We start from the raw sequence: 16908 nt of genomic DNA, 5'->3' as shown, positions 1-16908 counted from the left end.
CCACCAAAATGCATTTTGGTGACATGAGAACCGGTTTGAGAGCCATGACAGTGAGGGGCAGCTCTGCACAGGCACTGCTGAACGCTGACCTCTGTGCTCAAAAAAAGCAGCACAGCTAAAAGGATTTCACTTCTTGCCTCTGGGGTTTCCAAACTCATCAGGTGGCTTTAAATAACAGGTAGCACTGTAAGGGACAACGTGCCAAGGGCTGACTTTTGGGTGGTGTCAGGCACCTTGGCACAGATCTCTCTCTGTTCCACGACAATTTGTTCAAATCACAGCCTGGATTTGTCGTGCACCAAAGTTTATTTTCTCTAAAAACACAGGAGGTTTTGCAAAGGGCAGCTGAACTCCTGCTAGAAAAAAAATAAATCAGTAGGAAATGGGTACCTAATGCCAAATCCCACTGAAATTAAATTTGATCCCCATGATCTCCTACAAAGACTTTTGTCTTAGGCTGGCAAACATAACTCTCCTAAGTCAACAGGCAATTTAAAGTGTGTGGAGAACAAGCTGCAGAGGCTCTACAAATATTCCAACCCTTCTGGTATCAGCAGTCAACATAAACATTGTTACCTGGATAGGTTCACAGAGTGAGTAAGAAAGGCTGGTTTTGTAATGTTTTCTTTATTAAACTCAGCTTTCACTGCTGTTTTGACAAAAGTATTTCCCAGGAAGACTGACAAACAAAACCAGCTCATAAATATATTTTTTTCAAACACTGTAGGTATAAACAAATAAAAGCTCTGGTTTGCTACTTTGGGAGGCCCTGTGTTACCAGCATTTTCAACTGGCCAATTAGCAGCATGTGTGTTCATCAGTGAAGAACTTCCACTTGTTTTTAAATTATCAAATCCAGTATTTTAAAAATTATTGCTCATTATCAGACAAAACCCCGAGATAAAAAGGATGTTCATTATACCATCCCTGCTGGTAATGAGGATTTTTATATTACCAGTACATGCAGCTTTGTGCTGGGGTTTTTTTAGGCAATTAAGACTAAAACTTTTCAAAATAGGTTGAGATGCTGGGCAACCAATGTTCCAGGAGCCAAATTCTCAGCAGCTCTGAACTTGGCACCTTCCTAAACTCTACCTTCTTTTAAGATGTCAAAACATCCCTCAACCACTGAGGATGGGGCACCCAACTGTGACACTGCTCCAAGGCTTTGCTGCCTGGAATTAAATCCTGTCCTGGCACAGCTCCTGCCTCTTTCCCAATCCCCTGGGACCTGCCTGGAGGGCTGGGGTGAGGATGAGGACCAGTGCACAGAGTCACAGAGAGCTGTAGACACAGAGGTGTTTTTCCTGGCTGGGAGCTCGAGGGAGGGGACAGTGGCAGGTACCATCCAGATGGAAAGGTGCATTTCCTCACAGCCCTTGGAACTAGAGGCACTGGCAGCAATGCCTTGCATGGCAGATCCTCCCTGTGCCTATTTCATACACTACTGGCCAGTGGTGTCCCAGTTGTCGCTCCCTTGTGCCTGGGAGCCCGGTGGTGCCAGCGTCCCTTTCCGTGTGCGCTCCTGCTGGGCACAGCTCGCCCTGCTCTGCCCACTCTCTTCTCCACAGGGCCACCAGGAGGGCTCTGTCCTGCTGGCCCCGGGCACAGCAGCCTGCCCAGGAGCGCTGGCCATGTCACACCGCCAGGGCAGGTCCCTCAGGGCACCATGGGGACGCTCTGCAGGGCCCGGGGTCCCTCGTCCAGCCGGTCCCCGCCGGGCCGCTTGGGGTACACCGCGCTGGCCATCTTGAAGAACTCATCCGCGGCGTCCAGGGCGATGAGGCGGTCCTGCCAAACAAGGGTGTGGAAAATGCCTATTTTAGGATTGGCTTTTTGCAAATACTCAAATGAATATTATGTGTGTTGTGTTAGGAAGTGATGCTGTATTAATTCTCTTAAGTAGTGTGTTAAATATAGTTTTAGGTTATAAAAAAATGTTAGAATAGAAACTGTGCGATGTAGGATACTTTTTAAAAAGAGGACTCAGCAGCCACAGAACACCTAAATCTTTCAGAGAAAGAGAATTTATTGCCTTCTTATCAGAAGAAATGAACTTCTTCCCGCCTCAAAGGCACTGTTAGGATTCAGAGGGAGAAGTTGACACTGACCAGACAGAATCCTGTGTTTGAATGGAATTTATGCATCATGTACAAGGTGTATGAATATGCAACAGGCTGTTGCTTTTAAGGGTTAATCCTCTGTTAATGTGGGTCCTTTTTTGGGCTTATGCTGCTCCAAAAAAGGTACCCGGATGTCCATAACTCTTTGTTTCTATTGTCTCATATTGTCCTAATTCAAATTGTCCGAATTATTATTACTCTAATTGTATCACTATTTTTATAACCTGTGGCTGTTTGCAGGCAGCCCCAACATGGGAAGAGACGAGAACGCTGACTCCATGTTTCAGAAGGCTGATTTATTATTTTATGATATATATATATATAATATTAAAACTATACTAAAAGAATAGAAGAAAGGATTTCATCAGAAGACTTGAAAGGAAAGGACAAAGAAAGGAATGATAATAAAATCTTGTGACTGACCAGACAGTCTGAGAGAGCTGGACTGTGATTGGCCACTAATTAGAAACAACCACATGAGACCAATCACAGATCTACCTGTTGCATTCCACAGCAGCAGATAATCATTGTTTACATTTTGTTCCTGAGGCCTCTCAGCTTCTCAGGAGAAAAATCCTGGTAAAGGGATTTTTCAGAAAATATCATGGCTACAACAACCATTACATACTATTACATTTTTAAAATTTTAAAAACAAGTGATTGGCATTTTTCACAAAGGGGGATTGTGGTCACTCTGGGGCGTTCCAGGCATGTCCCTTCCTGGGGCCCTGAATTGCAGAAAAGAAAACAAACCCCACAACTTTTGTGGAAGTTGTAAAGCTGGTATGTTTATTCCAGCACTGGACACGTGTGGGGATCGCTGCCCTCAAAAGGACATGTGTACCTCTGGGAACTCCAGATCTCTTTTTATCTCCCTTCCTAATCCATATGCATGGCATTTCGCAACAGGCTCATAAATATTCATTTTACTGATTTTGCATATACTTGCAGCTAGGGTTTTTTTAAATCAGAAAGTACAGAAAGAACTCCTGGGTCATCCTGCCCTGTTTCCTGCAGCATCCTCTCTGTCTGTTCAGAGTTCAAGGGGGCCTTCATTATCTCTGTCCTTTGGCTGAAGCAGTTTCTTCAAGCATAGGTTTTTTACAAGAACAGGCAGTCAGACCAAACAGCAGTGTTTGCAAGCTACAGACTTAATTCAAAGATGTACATTTCACCTAAATCAAAATGAATTTCTACTCTGGAAAATTTCCACTCTGTCTCAGCCCTCCCTCCTCAGCTGCTCTCAGGCATTAGGTCTCATCTTTTCACAGAATCACAGAATCACTGGTTTGGAAGAGACCATCAAGATCATTGAGTCCAACCCAGCCCCAACACCTCAACCAAAGCCTGGCACCCAGTGCCACATCCAGGCTTTGTTAAACACATCCAGGGATGGTGACTCCACCACCTCCCTGGGCAGCCATTCCAGAACTTTATCACCCTTTCTGTAAAAAACTTTTTCCTGATATACAACCTGTATTTCCCTTGGTGCAGCTTGAGACTGTGTCCTCTGGTTCTGTCAGTTCCTGGAGAAAGAGCCCAACCCCACCTGAGCACAGGCACCTTTCAGGGAGCTGTAGAGAGTGATCAGGTCACCCCTGAGTCTCCTTTACTCCAGGCTAAACAACCCCAGCTCCCTCAGCAGTGCTCAAAGAACTCACCACCACGAAGAGGTAGCGCTCAGAAAGCTCCCAGCTGGTAGGGAAGATGTTGGTCTCCTCCGAGAGCTTTAACAAGATGTCCCGGGCTTTGCTCATGTTCTGAGAGTCGCTGATGATGCTGAGTTTGGTCACTGACAAGAGGGAATCTGCTTCCTTCTGGAAACCTGGGAAAGAGATGTTACAGAAACAAGTCATTAAACATGAGAGCAGGGTCATCCCTGAGCCCTCCAGGCTCTTGGAAGGTTCCTTATTCCCCCTCCACCCCGGGCAGCTGCATCCCTACTTCCTAAAACAAACCAGCACCCCCTCAGGCAGGCTGTGGGACAGGTTTAAACTCGCTGGTAGGGAAAATAAATCACACAAGTAGGCACAGCGAGTTCATTGCTGGTTTTCCTGTGAAAAGCTGTGTGAACATGCACAACCCAGGGTGCTGATTCAGCTCTTCCATGCTGCTGATGCTACCAGAGCTTTCAGGGCTGCTGGGGAATCCCTAAACCAGGTAACAGGGATAAAACCTGTGGCAGTGATGAATACCAGGTTAATTGTTCCTGTAGCAGTCAGCATCAATTACAGGAAAGGGATCCAGGGGAGGAAAGCTGGAGGAGAGTGAGTGCAGGGGTCTTGAAATGCAATGGCTCCCATTAACTCTTTGTTCAGCTCCAGAGGGCTGGTGGTGATGCATCTCACATGAAAACAGTTATGGGGTGAGAGTGGTGGGCTTATGCTTAAAGCAGAGGCCTAGATAACAGAAGATAGCATCTGGTTTCACATCTGGTTACTCATTTAGCTTCACTAATGCCAAATGATCCCTGGCCTTGAGCTTCCCCAGCCTTTGCAGAACATCTCCAGAGCCACTGTGGATGTGAGAGGGATGTGGGAGAGCCTCTGTCAGCCTGCAGTGAGAGATGGAAGGATGCCAAGTGATCCCTCCCAAGCCTGGCCTGCTGTGAGCAGCTGGGTGGAGATGAGGGTTGACAGCTGGTTATGGATTTATGACGTTCCTCCCACCCAAATGCCAGAATAGCAGGTAGGGCAGGAGTGGCTGAGATACCCATCTCTGGCTCCCATTGAGGGTATCCTAGAATAGATTCACTCATCCTCCTCTCAGCAGCCACCACCCACCTCCAGAGCATGATGGAAGTCACCCAGCTGATGTGCTGGCACATCCTGAGTGTCACATGCTGTGTGCCAGGGAATTGGGAAAGTCCAAAGTCACACCCACCACCAGCACTTGGAAACAGCAGGAGGAGGGTTCCTGTGGAGCAATTCCACTTGGTGAAAGAATATTTCAACCCACTTGGGAGCACATGAGGTGAGAGGCTTAGCTCTGATCAGCTGCCATTGGCTAAGGAAACAAAATAGATGTATCTGTGTTCCCATCTGAAAGGAATATTCATTCCTTCCTGCTTATCTTGTTTGGAAAAACCCAGGGTGAACTCCCACTGCAAGGTTTCCACAAGGAAGCTTGAAATGGATGACTGTGCATGTTATTATGGGCTTGGAAGGTGATCATGGCTCATGGGCTTTTGATGTGCCTGCAGACACGGTGTCCCTGTCCCCTCCCCACCGTGCCTGAGCCCTGGGGAGCCTGAGGGCATCGCTCAGCAACCTCCTTTTACTTCCCTCCTCTCCAGCTTGATTTTGTGGAGCTGTTCCCATCCTCAGCCATGGTGGGATCTCACATTCAGTACCACTGGAATTACATCCCTTTGGCCTCCAGCTTACCTAAATCCTCCAAAATGTGTTTCCACCTGCTCCTCACTTCTTTCCGGGTCTGCCGTAAAGTATAAATGTCATAGTTGAGCTTCTGCCACTCCTGCAAAGAAAAGGGGTGAGAGACACTCAGTCATTGGAATCTGCTGCTTTCCAAGGAATTTCAGCTCTGAGGAAGGGAGCCAGAGGTGCACAGTTGGTGTAGGCACTAAGCTGTGGGGTGGTGGCTGTGGAGGTCAATGACCAGGCTGCTGCTGCCCCTGGAAGAAATTACCCTGACCAACACAGGATATTTAGCTTGACACTTGGCTCAGCATTTCTGTGTCTTCTCTGTTCCAAACTGCTTTCAGTTTCCCTGGAATTACAGAATTTAGCTCACGTATTGCTGACAACTGCTCCTCAGTCAGACATGGAGCCCTGTGTGGCATGAACTGGAGCAGGCAGGTGTTCAAAAGCACTAGAAAACAAGAAAACCAGACTTTTTTTAAAGATCAGGATATCCTCTTTTGAAAGAGGTGCACAGGGATGGATGAGGGCTGAACTGGAGCCATCTGATCTGATAACCCTGAGTGGCTGCCAGGTGCTGCAGTTAATGCCTCACTTCACTGCACTGCTGAAATATTGCACTGGAACTCCAGCTTTAGAACTGGACAATGGGTTTGGGGTCATTTAATAAAGTCACCAGCACATTTAAACACAACTACACAAGTTTCATTGGCAGTGGGCTTGGCAGTGCTGGCTTAATGGCTGGACTCAATGATCTCAGATGACTTTTCCAACCTAAATGATTCCATGATTCCATAGGCATGCATTCCTGTGGAAATGCAAGAAAACCAGGAGCACTTTTCCCAGCTCTTCCTAGCCAAGTTTAATCAATGCACACACTGCAAAAGGTGCATTTTTAGAAGCAGCCCAACAACAGGGTGACAACATTACCTGCTAACTTCCTTCCAGTAACAACCTTAATTAATCTCATTTCTCAGCAGGGGATTACCTAGATGGGCTCCTGAAGAATAAACAGGTGTTAATCTCTGCTGTCACCCTGAGATTTTCCTACAGGCCATGCTGGGTTCACAGCAAAAAAACAACACCCACAGAGGTCAGCCATATGTTAGAAATCCCACTGTTTTCTGGTACTTGGTCAAAAAGCTGACTTGATTCCATAAAGATTTGAAGATTCCTTTGTGTTTTTTCCCTGATTGTGGCTGCCATGCCACGACAGCAGAGATTTAAAGCCAAGCCTGTTTTCCTGCTGATCAGCACGAGCTGCAGGAAGCCCTGGGGATTACACTTTGGAAAAAGCAGCTAGCAGGGTTAAGGCAGTGGTGACTTCAGGTCAGGAGAGCAGGGGAACCTGCTCTGCCACAGCCACTCACTTCCAGAAAACTAAATCCCCTTCCAGAGGCACATTTCCCTCTCTCCTGGAGTGGCACTTGAGACCAGCTTTGCTGTTTGCACAGGAGAGCACCTGGCTGCCAACACAAGGCACCAGACCAGAGGAATGAGGCAGGGGCAGGATTCTCCTCTCCCAGCTCAGAGCTGGGAACTGAGCTGCTCTGGGTGGAAAAGAAAAGAGGGGGGTTATTATGTTCAAGCTTTGTGGGAAGGGTATTGAAAACTGGAGAGCTTTTAGAAAGAGGCTGAAAAGCTGCACGATGCCTTGGTCCCTGCTGGCAGGGGCTCCTTGGAAACGTCTCAGCCCTCTCGTGACCTCCTGGCTCAGGCAGAAAGGAGAGGGAGCCAGTCTGGGCATGCTGGTGGGGAGTAGCTGTGTGTCTGTGCCCTCCCACAGAGAGAAACAAGGCCTCTAGTGCAGACAACCCCTCCAGACAGCCACTGGGATCCCAGGCCTGCTTCACACTGTGGAATTAGGGACCTGGGCCACTGGGAAAGATGCTCCTCTCACAAAATGTGGCCTCCTGGCACCCAGCAGCAGCTTCAGGGCTGTGGGGATTTACCCTGTGGTAGGAGCCAGACTCCTCTCTCAGCATGGAGAGCAGTGCTTAGCATGCAGGGAAGCTGCTCCTGATTTTCTCTGGATTAACAGCAGCGTGCTTTCCCTTGTCTGTTTTTGTTTTAAGGGAATCTAGGTTATGGCTTTCTTGTACATCACAGTGTCTGAGCTCTGTTATGGAAGTGAATATGGTGAATGTTCAGTCCCAGGGGAGCTCTGACAGTGCCCTGTTGATGGATAGTCTGGGGAGTGTGCAAAGGAATTATTTTGATACTTAAATCACAAAATGATGCTTAACTGTGGTGCTGGGTGGGACCTTTTGTTCTGGTGGGATTTATTTTGCCTGAGCATGAAGCTGCATCTGTTTATCTTTCTGTAGAGAAAGCTGGGAGGAGGATGCTCCCAGCCATGGAAAAACACCCAGAGAAGCAGAGATTATCAGGATGAGATTGGGCTGAGCTCTCAAAGGGACTCATGCCCTGCTCTCCATCAGTCTCAGAAACCACTGGATCTTCCCAGGCAATTCCTTCCAGCAGAGACACCTGAACTGCCATGGGCTGTGCTCTGTGTGCCTTTAATGAGAGAATCAACTCAAGAGCATCTCTCCACACCCAAAATTATTCTAAAAAGCATCTCCCTCGAGCTGCACAGCACAGGCAGAGCAAAGCTTGCCCTGCCCGTGCACAGGGAAGGGTGAGATCAGAGGCTTTGGGAAGGGATCCCATGAGTCCCCAGGGCTGGTGGCATCATGGGGCTGCTCAGGGCAGAGGCTCCACACCAATCCCCTCTCCCTCAACCTTCTTGGGCAGTCACAAACTCCTGGGCCAGGGAGTGTCACCCTCGTTTTTTAAGATTTTCTAAGCCTTCTGATGTTGACATTCTTGTAGCGAACTTTCTCACACACTTTCTGTAAATAACTCACTGTTTTGCATTCTTTTATGGAGGAGAAATTTGATAGACTGCTGGTTTGTCCAGTGTCATTGGAGAGGTGGCACTGTCACCCTCCAATCCCGTTACTTTTGGAAAACTATAAATGTTGGAGTCAGAAAATCAACTTCCCTTTTCTTCTTCACCTTGAGAGCAGCAGTGTGTGCTTGTGTTCTTTGGTGTCCTATAGTGACAAGGGAGGAGGCTTGAAAGCACAGGGGGAACTGACACACAAACGTGGGGTGTGTCTGGGACATCCCAGCCATGCACTCCAAAGCAATCCTTTAACTCTTAAATGCTTTTAACTCTTTTGCCAAAATCTGAGTTAACCACAGGAGACCAAAGCAGGTTGCAGTTCCCAGTTCTGGTTTTTTGCAGCCAGTTTTGCCCTTTAAACCTACAGAGGAAGGCACAACAGATACCAGTGGGGGCTTGAGAAAACCCTGAGTGTGTGAGTCAAGAATATCCCAGGAGCAGGAGGGAAACCCCGCTGCCTCCCTTTTCTACATGCTCAACCCTTCACATATTTATCTGGAAAACCTCCCCAGACTCTCTAGTGTGAAACACTAAAGCTGCAAATGCCAAATGACATGGAATAAGCCAGGCTGGTACATAACTCAGAGCTCTGGGAAAAAATGTGCCAAGAGAACAGGCAACAGTGTCCAGCTTCTCATCCCTGATCATATGAAAGTTTCCTAATTACTAGGGAGCTTTCTTCATGCTGCCAGAACAATCCTCTACCAAATCCATTGCCTTTATTCTCTTAAAAGCAATTGAGGTCACCACTCTGTTCAAGAGCTATTTTAGAAATGAGGTCAAAACAGAGTTTTCAGGGAAAGACTGCAGAATATCAGTGCAGGCAGGTACCAGGGATGCTCCTGCTCTGGCTCCACTGGAAGCAGCTGAACAAATATAAAACACAAATATAAACTACAGACTGACATCTCAGAAGAAGCTTAAATTGGATTCAATTTAAGAGAGGCATGCAGACATTAAGAGGGTTGGGTTTGGGCTCCCCAGCCAGCATCCCCAGCCCTGGATAAATCCCATCACCTCTCTGTGCCCCAGTAACAGCTGGTGACAATTCTGACCTTCTCTGTGACCTTCTGTGTGATCTCTGTGTTTAGAAAAGAATAATCCTGTAGCAGAGCAGGAGGAGAAAGAAAAATAGGCCTTGCCAGCTCATTAATGGGCTTTTCAGGGGGGTCATGCCAGTGTTGCTCTGCCAGCCAGGCCCCTGGCAGGGATGCAGGCTGAGGAATTGCCTTTGCTATGGGGTTTATGATTCCACCTTTCCCTAGGGAATAAGCCAAGAGAAGAGAGAAACACTGCATTTACAGCAAGCCATGAGAGCAGGGGGTTTTCCTCAGTCACCATGTGAAATGCCCCTTTAGTTTCTGTTCCCAGGGCTGTGGCACAGCTGCCCTGGCTCTTTCTCTGAAGCCAGGACCGGTGCACAGCTCCCTGCCCACAGCTGGGTAACTCCACACACCCCAGCAGAGGCCATGGAGAAACCAGGGCCACCCCAGAGGGGACCTCATGGAGGGGACTCTGAGCATCTCACACTCATTAGCCCAGCAACAGCCCCAGTGCAGCCCCTGCTGCTCATTTCACCACCAGGTATCAGATGTATTTTACCCTACAACAGGCTCCATGAAGCTGCAGAGCCAGAGTAGGGAAAAAACCTCCCATTTTTCCCATATTTGAAACATGATCCTGGAATTCAAAAGCTGTGATGGCAGCTCTGATCCTCAAAGGCTGCATCTGCTTGAGCCAACCCCTCAGCAATGGCTTTCCTGGTTTTCCCTGTGCAAGCTAAGGACACACTGAGCTTGGGCTACAGGAAGACACAGCTCCACATGGATCATGTGTGGGTCCTGCCCCATGGTGGGGGCAAAGAACTGACCCCAAGGGAGGGCACCAGCACTGCCAGGATGGGACCATGCAGATCAGGAACCCATGATGGACAGCAGCCTGCTCTTTTGGGATCATTCCAAAGACCTGTGCTGGGAAATCCCTGAGATACAGGTGGGGAATGGCAAAGCACACAGTGAGTGCACTGCACACCACAATTTCTTTGTTAAATGAAGGAGTAGAAATGCAGCAAGTTCTCCTTTCAGGCAGTTTTAACCACAGGAAGTACCTGTGGTTTTGTAACACTTGTGTACCACACAAAGAAACTGTTCCTCCATCTTCACTCCTGCAGCATCCACAGGCTCTCCCTGGGGATTCTGGGGGCAGAGCAGCCCCCCAAGCAGATGCTAGCTTTTGCAGCCCAGTGTTGTTCTGCAATCAGACTTTCTTCTCTCTCTCTGAGCTGAAGTCTCATTAGGAGGGGAGGGCACTGCAATCTGGCCTAGTTTTATAATGCTTCTGGAGTAAGGAGAGATTCTGGCACCAGGGACCAAGAGCAGGAATGCTGGCTTTGCTGTCCCAGCCCCTCCCTGTCCTGCCACCAAGCAGGAGCCTGCTGGGCTTCCCTGTGTGCCTCAGTTTCCCAGATGTAAGAGGGGACAGCAGAGCTGCTGCCAATCCTGGGCTGCAAAGGGCACAGGGCCACACTCAGAGCAAGTGTAAAGTGTGTTAGCTTTCCTCAAAACTTTCCTCACTGTTGTCCTGATGCTGTGCCCCCCAGGCTTTTTATTGATTGCACTGCATGAAAAAGCAGAGTATGTGATCCTGCCTTGCTATGGAGAGGAAGCCCTGTGAGGTTTGGGCTTTCTTTTTCCACAGGGACTGCTCAGAGCTGCTAAAAACCCTACAGATACACTGTGGGCAGGATTTAGGGCAGGATTTAGGGCAGGCAGGCCCACTGGGTTTAGGAGATGCAGGGGCAGGAGCACTTTCCTGCTCAGCCATAGCTGATGCTCTTCCCTGCCTCCTGAACAAGGGTGACACACAACACTGCTGTGCACCAGTGCAGCCCCTAAAGGGAGCTGTCCTTGTTTCCACTTTGGGATGAAGGAAGCTGCCTGGCTTCTCTCAGGCAAGCAACTCAAGGTAGAGAGAGCAGCAGTGGGGAGGGAAGAGATCTCCAGTTTGAGCCTTAAAGGTCACATGCAACCATGAAAATGTTGTTACAAAACCATCCATTGTAAACACCACATTAAATCAAACTCACCAAAAAACAACCCCCTAAGTGGGGATTCTGGCCAACTGTATAGAAGCATTTAATTACCTCTTTTCGCTAATTAAAACTTGTAATTTTGATTTCTCTGGGGTTTTAAGGCTCCTTGTAAAGCTGAGCTGGCTTTTGGTTTACAGAGAGAAACAGTTACACTCCTGCAGACTCTGCTCAGATGAAGCAGGATCACGTTGAAGTTAAACATGAAGCCTCCAGGTTTCCCTGCAAACATTCTGGCATCATGAAAGCAATCAGAGAGGAGAAAAATGTGTCACTGTTTGCTCCAGCCTGCTCCTAATCAGGCCACTGCAATCTCCTTTGCACTGAGTGCCTTAGCAAAGGAAATCAGGGCTGCACAACAGCCTTTATGTAACAGCTATGACTTCTCCCTTCCCACTAGAGCCGTGCCAGTTCCCTGCTCCCCGATAATTGCCATGTATCCCTTTGGAGCAGACTGAACCCGACACGGCCCCACAGCACAGTGGGGCCCCAGGGTGCACCCAGGGGAAGGACAAACCAGGGAAACATCCAACCAAACCCGCAGCCTGGGGAGGTTTAGACAGGATATTAGGAAAAATATCCTTTCTGAGAGGGTGCTGAGGGAAGGTGGTGGGCACAGGGTGCCCAGAGAAGCTGTGGCTGACACATCCTTGCAAGTGTCCAAGGCCAGGTTGGACCAGGAGGAACCTGAGACAGTGGAATGTAGCATTCACATTCTCTGAAAAATCCCTTCACCCAGGATTTTTCTCCTGGGATGCTGAGAAGCCTCAGAGAACAGGAAAACAATTCTTAACTCATTTGCTTCTCCTGTGCTGTGCTCATGTGGAATGTGTTTGGAGATTGTTTACCTACAGGTGATTGTTCCATTGGATTCTGCTGGGAGTTGTTTTAACTCTTTGGCCAATCAGGGCCAAGCTGTGTCAGACTCTGGAAAGAGTCAGAAGTTTTCATTGTTATCTTTTTAGCATTGAGTAAGTGTCCTTTCTGTATTCTTTAGTATAGTTAGTATTTATTACTTTATAATATAGTATTATAAAGTAATAACTTAGCCTTCTGAGAACATGGAGTCAGATGCATCACTCCTGCCTTCATCAGGACATTCCCAGCAAATACAACAGTGGAAGGTGTCCCTGCCCACAGCAGGGGGTGGCACTGGATGAGCTTTAAGGTCACCTCCATGCCAAAGCCTCCTGTGATTCTGTGATTCACCACACCCAGCCCAGCCCTCACCTCCGAGTCCTTGTCCAGCTGGTTCCTGACCACGATCATGTTGTAGAGCACGCGGTCGTCGTCGGCCTCGGTGTGGGTCACGTCGTGGGGGGTGCTCCACAGGTTCTGCTCCTCATCCCGCGCCAGCGTGGCCCCGAACGAGGCGTAGGGGTTGTTGTTACTGCAGGGACACGCAGGGGTTGTTGTCACTGCAGGGTCACCTAGGGGTTGTTGTTACTGCAGGGACACGCAGGGGTTGTTGTCACTGCAGGGTCACCTAGGGGTTGTGTTACTGCAGGGACACGCAGGGGTTGTTGTCACTGCAGGGTCACCTAGGGGTTGTGTTACTGCAGGGACACGCAGGGGTTGTTGTCACTGCAGGGACTCAGGGCCAGGCAGCTCAGCACCGGGCTGGCCCCTGCTGCCCTCCCAGTGCCCACTGCTGTGCCCTCCCCTCTCCCAGAGAGGAGGGGGAATGGAAGGACAGAGGTTTTTTCCTTTTTTTCTGTTTTCCTTTTTTTTCCATCCTGAGCAGGCAAACCATGGTTCAAATCAACCCACGCAGTGCCCACAGGTGCCCCCACCCAGCAGCTCCCCCCCAGAGCTGCAGTGATGTGCTGAGCTGTGCAACAACAGACAAGGCATGGAAAGGATATTCAGCCCCATCTACTTTGGCAATGGGAATGTCCTCAGCCTTCTAATGAACTTCAGGCTTTATTTGCTTAGCAAAGCTGAGCATCATCTTCTGGGAAGGCTGTCCTCACAGAGCTGGTGAGCTTTTCTCTGCACTGGGGCAGTTCTGTGTTTTATGGCTTTATGTTGCTCTGGGGATGTGTAATTTTTTAACAAGAACACTTCTGCCAAGAGAACCTTTAGCAGGGGATTTCCATAAAGTGTCTAAGCAAGATGTCCAGCAGAACAATACAAGTGGAGAACTATTTTTGGCCTTATCACCCTCTGGCAATCCCTGCTCACTTCTTGTCAGAACAACCCACTGTTTATTTTGTTTGCTACCCAAACCCCATTCCTTTCCCAAGAAACCAATCCAGAGAAACTTCAGGTAACACTGTGGGTGCCATGGCACCAAGCCACAAAAGGAGGCTAAGAGGAGCTCCAGCACATAGATGAAATAGGAAAAAAACTAATTCCCATCACCATTCCAGCAGGAAGGTTAATTAGACTTTCAACAAACCAAAAACCTGAGCAACAGGTAATAATAAGGGGAAAGATAATCCCTTTTAATCTCTCATTAAAGACAAGCAAACAAAGGTAACTTGGAGGGTGTGGAGGGGCACAGCCATTTTTCAATGGTGGAGCAGATAGGGAGGGAGCCCTCAGGAGCCCGCTGTGCCATCAGCAGGAATTCACTCCCATGCTGAGCTTCTTCCCACTCAGGCATTTACCCCTGTAAGTATGCTTAACATTTGAATTACTTAAAACACCAGCATTTAGCAATAACACTGCCACACCTGAGCTTTTCTAAGCCACTCCCTCCCTCACAGCTCGAAGGGCCCTTCCCAGCACATTCCCATTTCCAAATCACAGCATGGAGCATCCTGTAAGGCATGTGGCAGTGCCCAGGAGTCAGCCAATCCATACCAGCACGGAGAGCTCTGCCAACAACTCTTGCAAGCAACATTGCAAAGGAAAAAATGGGAGGGAGAAAAGAAGCACGTGGACAGCAGTGGCTGTGCAGGTTAAGGAGTTTCTGTGGGACTAGAGGGGACAGGGAGATTTCATACTGTGGATTTTATCCAGAAAATGGTGAGAACCAGTGCTTCATCATTGCTGCTCCAGGGGGCTTTCAGTTCACATTAAATTTTAGCATTTGGAGCCCAAAAGTTTAGTTGATTTTCATCCTGAGTGCACCATCCAAGCCAGACCCTGCCTTCACACATCAAGAGCCAACCAAGCAGCCTGGATGTTTTGCAACAGCAGCTTCCAAACCTAAAACTCAGTGAAAAGAGCTGAAATCTCAAGCAATTTGTTCACTTTAAACAGCACTGCAGTAAAAACAAATCCAGCAAGCTATTGCAAGAACCCCACTATGAAATAAGACCCCACAGCCCCAAGAAGGGGCAAGCAATTATGCTGTTAGGGACAGCAATTAGGCTGTTAGATTAATTATGCTGGCACACATGTATAAGAGCAGGTGCCTTTCCAATTCCCAGAATTTACAGAGCCTTTCCTCCTTGGGCCAGCATTAATTGGATCGCCAGCCCGTTACTAAAGCCAGGTGCCAGGGGAGGGACACGGGACAGCAGCGGGAGCCTCTCCGCACGTGTGCCCGGCTCCCGGGAGGTTAATGCCAATTTCCTGGCCCGGAGGCCCCATGCTTGGGATTAGCCGGTCATTATTTAGGTAGCTGCTTTACCAGCGCAAAATCAGGGCGTTTGAAGCCGTGTGTGCCCAGCTCTGCTGTTACCGATGCAGGGAGCATCCCTCCCTGCTCCCCGAACGCGTCTGTCCCACCCTGGCACAGGGAGGGCACGGCCTCGGCGCCATCCCGGGGCTGGCACACCCTCTGCGGTGCCAGGACAGCGCCTGGCATCGGGGAAGGAGGAAGAGTCGCCGCAAAATGCAAAGCCTCTTTAAGTGCTTGCACAGATCTTTTCCACGGGTCAGGGAGGATCTGTTCATACAACAGCCCCAACCTCACGCTCTGTGCACCGAGAGCAGCAGAGCAGGAGCTGCTCCCCGGAGATCAGCAAACGCAGCTCCTCCTCAGAGCCGGCTCCGCTGAGCATCCATCTCCTCCCCGGCATCCCTGAATGGAGCCGGGCTGGAGAGCTGCGGGTGGTCACCTGGAAAAGGGAATGCTCCAGTGCCTAAAGGGGAGAGTGACTTTTTACCAGGGCAGATAGTGATAGGACAAGGGGGAATGGTCTTAAACTAAACGAGGAGAGATTTAGATTAGGTGCTAGGAAAGAAATTGTTCCCTGTGAAGGCGGTCATGCCCTGGCACAGGGTGCCCACAGAAGCTGTGGCTGCCCCATCCCTGGAGGTGTTCCAGGCCAGGTTGGACAGCCTGGGATAGTGGAAGGTGTCCCTGCCCATGGCAGGGGGTGGAACTGGATGAGCTTGAATGCCCCTTCCATCCCAGTCCATTCTGCAATTCTGTGAGCCCAGCCTGCGAACAGAGCTCTGCACAACCCAGAGCTGCCGGCAGTGGGACCTGGCCTTTGTCAAGGATGCAGCGTCCCCTTTTTGTTCCGTGCCTCAGCTCCTCCATTGAAATCCCACCGTGGAAAGACAAGCGCTGGACCGTCCCTAGGGCCGGGGAACCCCGAGGGGATGCGCGGGCAGGGCTCCTGCTGTCAGAAGGAGTCCAGCCCCTGTGGCAGAACCCGGGGCGGAAAGAGAGCGGGCAGCGGCTCCATCCCTCCGGGGAAGATCCCTCCGGAGCCGCGATGGCTCTGGCAGGGGATGGAGCCCCGCTCCAGCGGCGGTGACAGCGCGGGGAGCGGGCAGGGGACAGCGGGGGGAAGGCTCTGGGTGGGCGCATCCCGGGCCGGGTCTCACCTGAGCAGGGTCTCACCTGATCAGGGGCTCCTTCTCGGGCGCCGCCGCCTCCCCGCCGCAGCAGCCGCAGCAGCCGAGCGATCGCAGCCAGGCCCGCAGCCCCATCGGCGCCGCCGGAGAGCCGGGCAGGGCACAGCAGGGCGGGCCGGCCCCACGGCCGTCCCCTGCCCCCGCCCCGCCGGGGCCGGGCCGGGCTCCGCGCCGCCCCCGCTGCCTGCCCTGCCTTGCCCGGCACTGCTCGGTCCCGCCCTGCCCTGCCCGGCTCTGCCCTGCCCCGCTCGGCACGGCACGGCTCGGTCCTGCCCTGCCTCGCCCGGCTCTGCCCTGCTCCGCCCGGCACGGCACGGCTCGGTCCTGCCCTGCCCGGCTCTGCCCTGCCCTGCCCCGCCCGGCACGGCTCGGTCCGGTCCTGCCCTGCCCTGCCCGGCTCTGCCCTGCCCCGCCCGGCTCTGCCCTGCCCCGCCCGGCACGGCACGGCTCGGTCCTGCCCTGCCCGGCTCTGCCCTGCCCTGCCCCGCCCGGCACGGCTCGGTCCTGCCCTGCCCGGCCCTGCCCCGCCCCGCCCGGCACGGCCCCGCCGGAGCGGCGGATGCTGCGGCAGCTCAGGGACGGAGATGCTGCCTCCTTCTGCATCCTCCTTGAACCGCCCTCCGGCATCTTCCTCCTGCACCCTCC

General features: G+C 50.7%; 1 protein-coding gene across 1 annotated transcript; it reads right to left on the bottom strand.

Moving 5' to 3' along the window:
- Positions 1-611: 611 nt before the first annotated feature.
- Positions 612-16350, bottom strand: MREG (melanoregulin). Its single transcript, XM_066553595.1, has 5 exons — positions 16250-16350; positions 12733-12892; positions 5510-5600; positions 3785-3948; positions 612-1791 (listed from the first exon to the last, which is right to left on the bottom strand). The coding sequence occupies exons 1-5, from the start codon at positions 16336-16338 to the stop codon at positions 1660-1662; spliced, it is 636 nt and encodes a 211-aa protein (XP_066409692.1). The 5' UTR covers positions 16339-16350; the 3' UTR covers positions 612-1659.
- Positions 16351-16908: the final 558 nt, after the last annotated feature.

Source organism: Molothrus aeneus, chromosome 7, assembly GCF_037042795.1.
Source record: "Molothrus aeneus isolate 106 chromosome 7, BPBGC_Maene_1.0, whole genome shotgun sequence".
NCBI lineage: Eukaryota > Metazoa > Chordata > Aves > Passeriformes > Icteridae > Molothrus > Molothrus aeneus.
The sequence above is the reverse complement of the archived record's forward strand: the minus strand, read 5'-3'. Positions and strand labels throughout refer to the sequence as shown.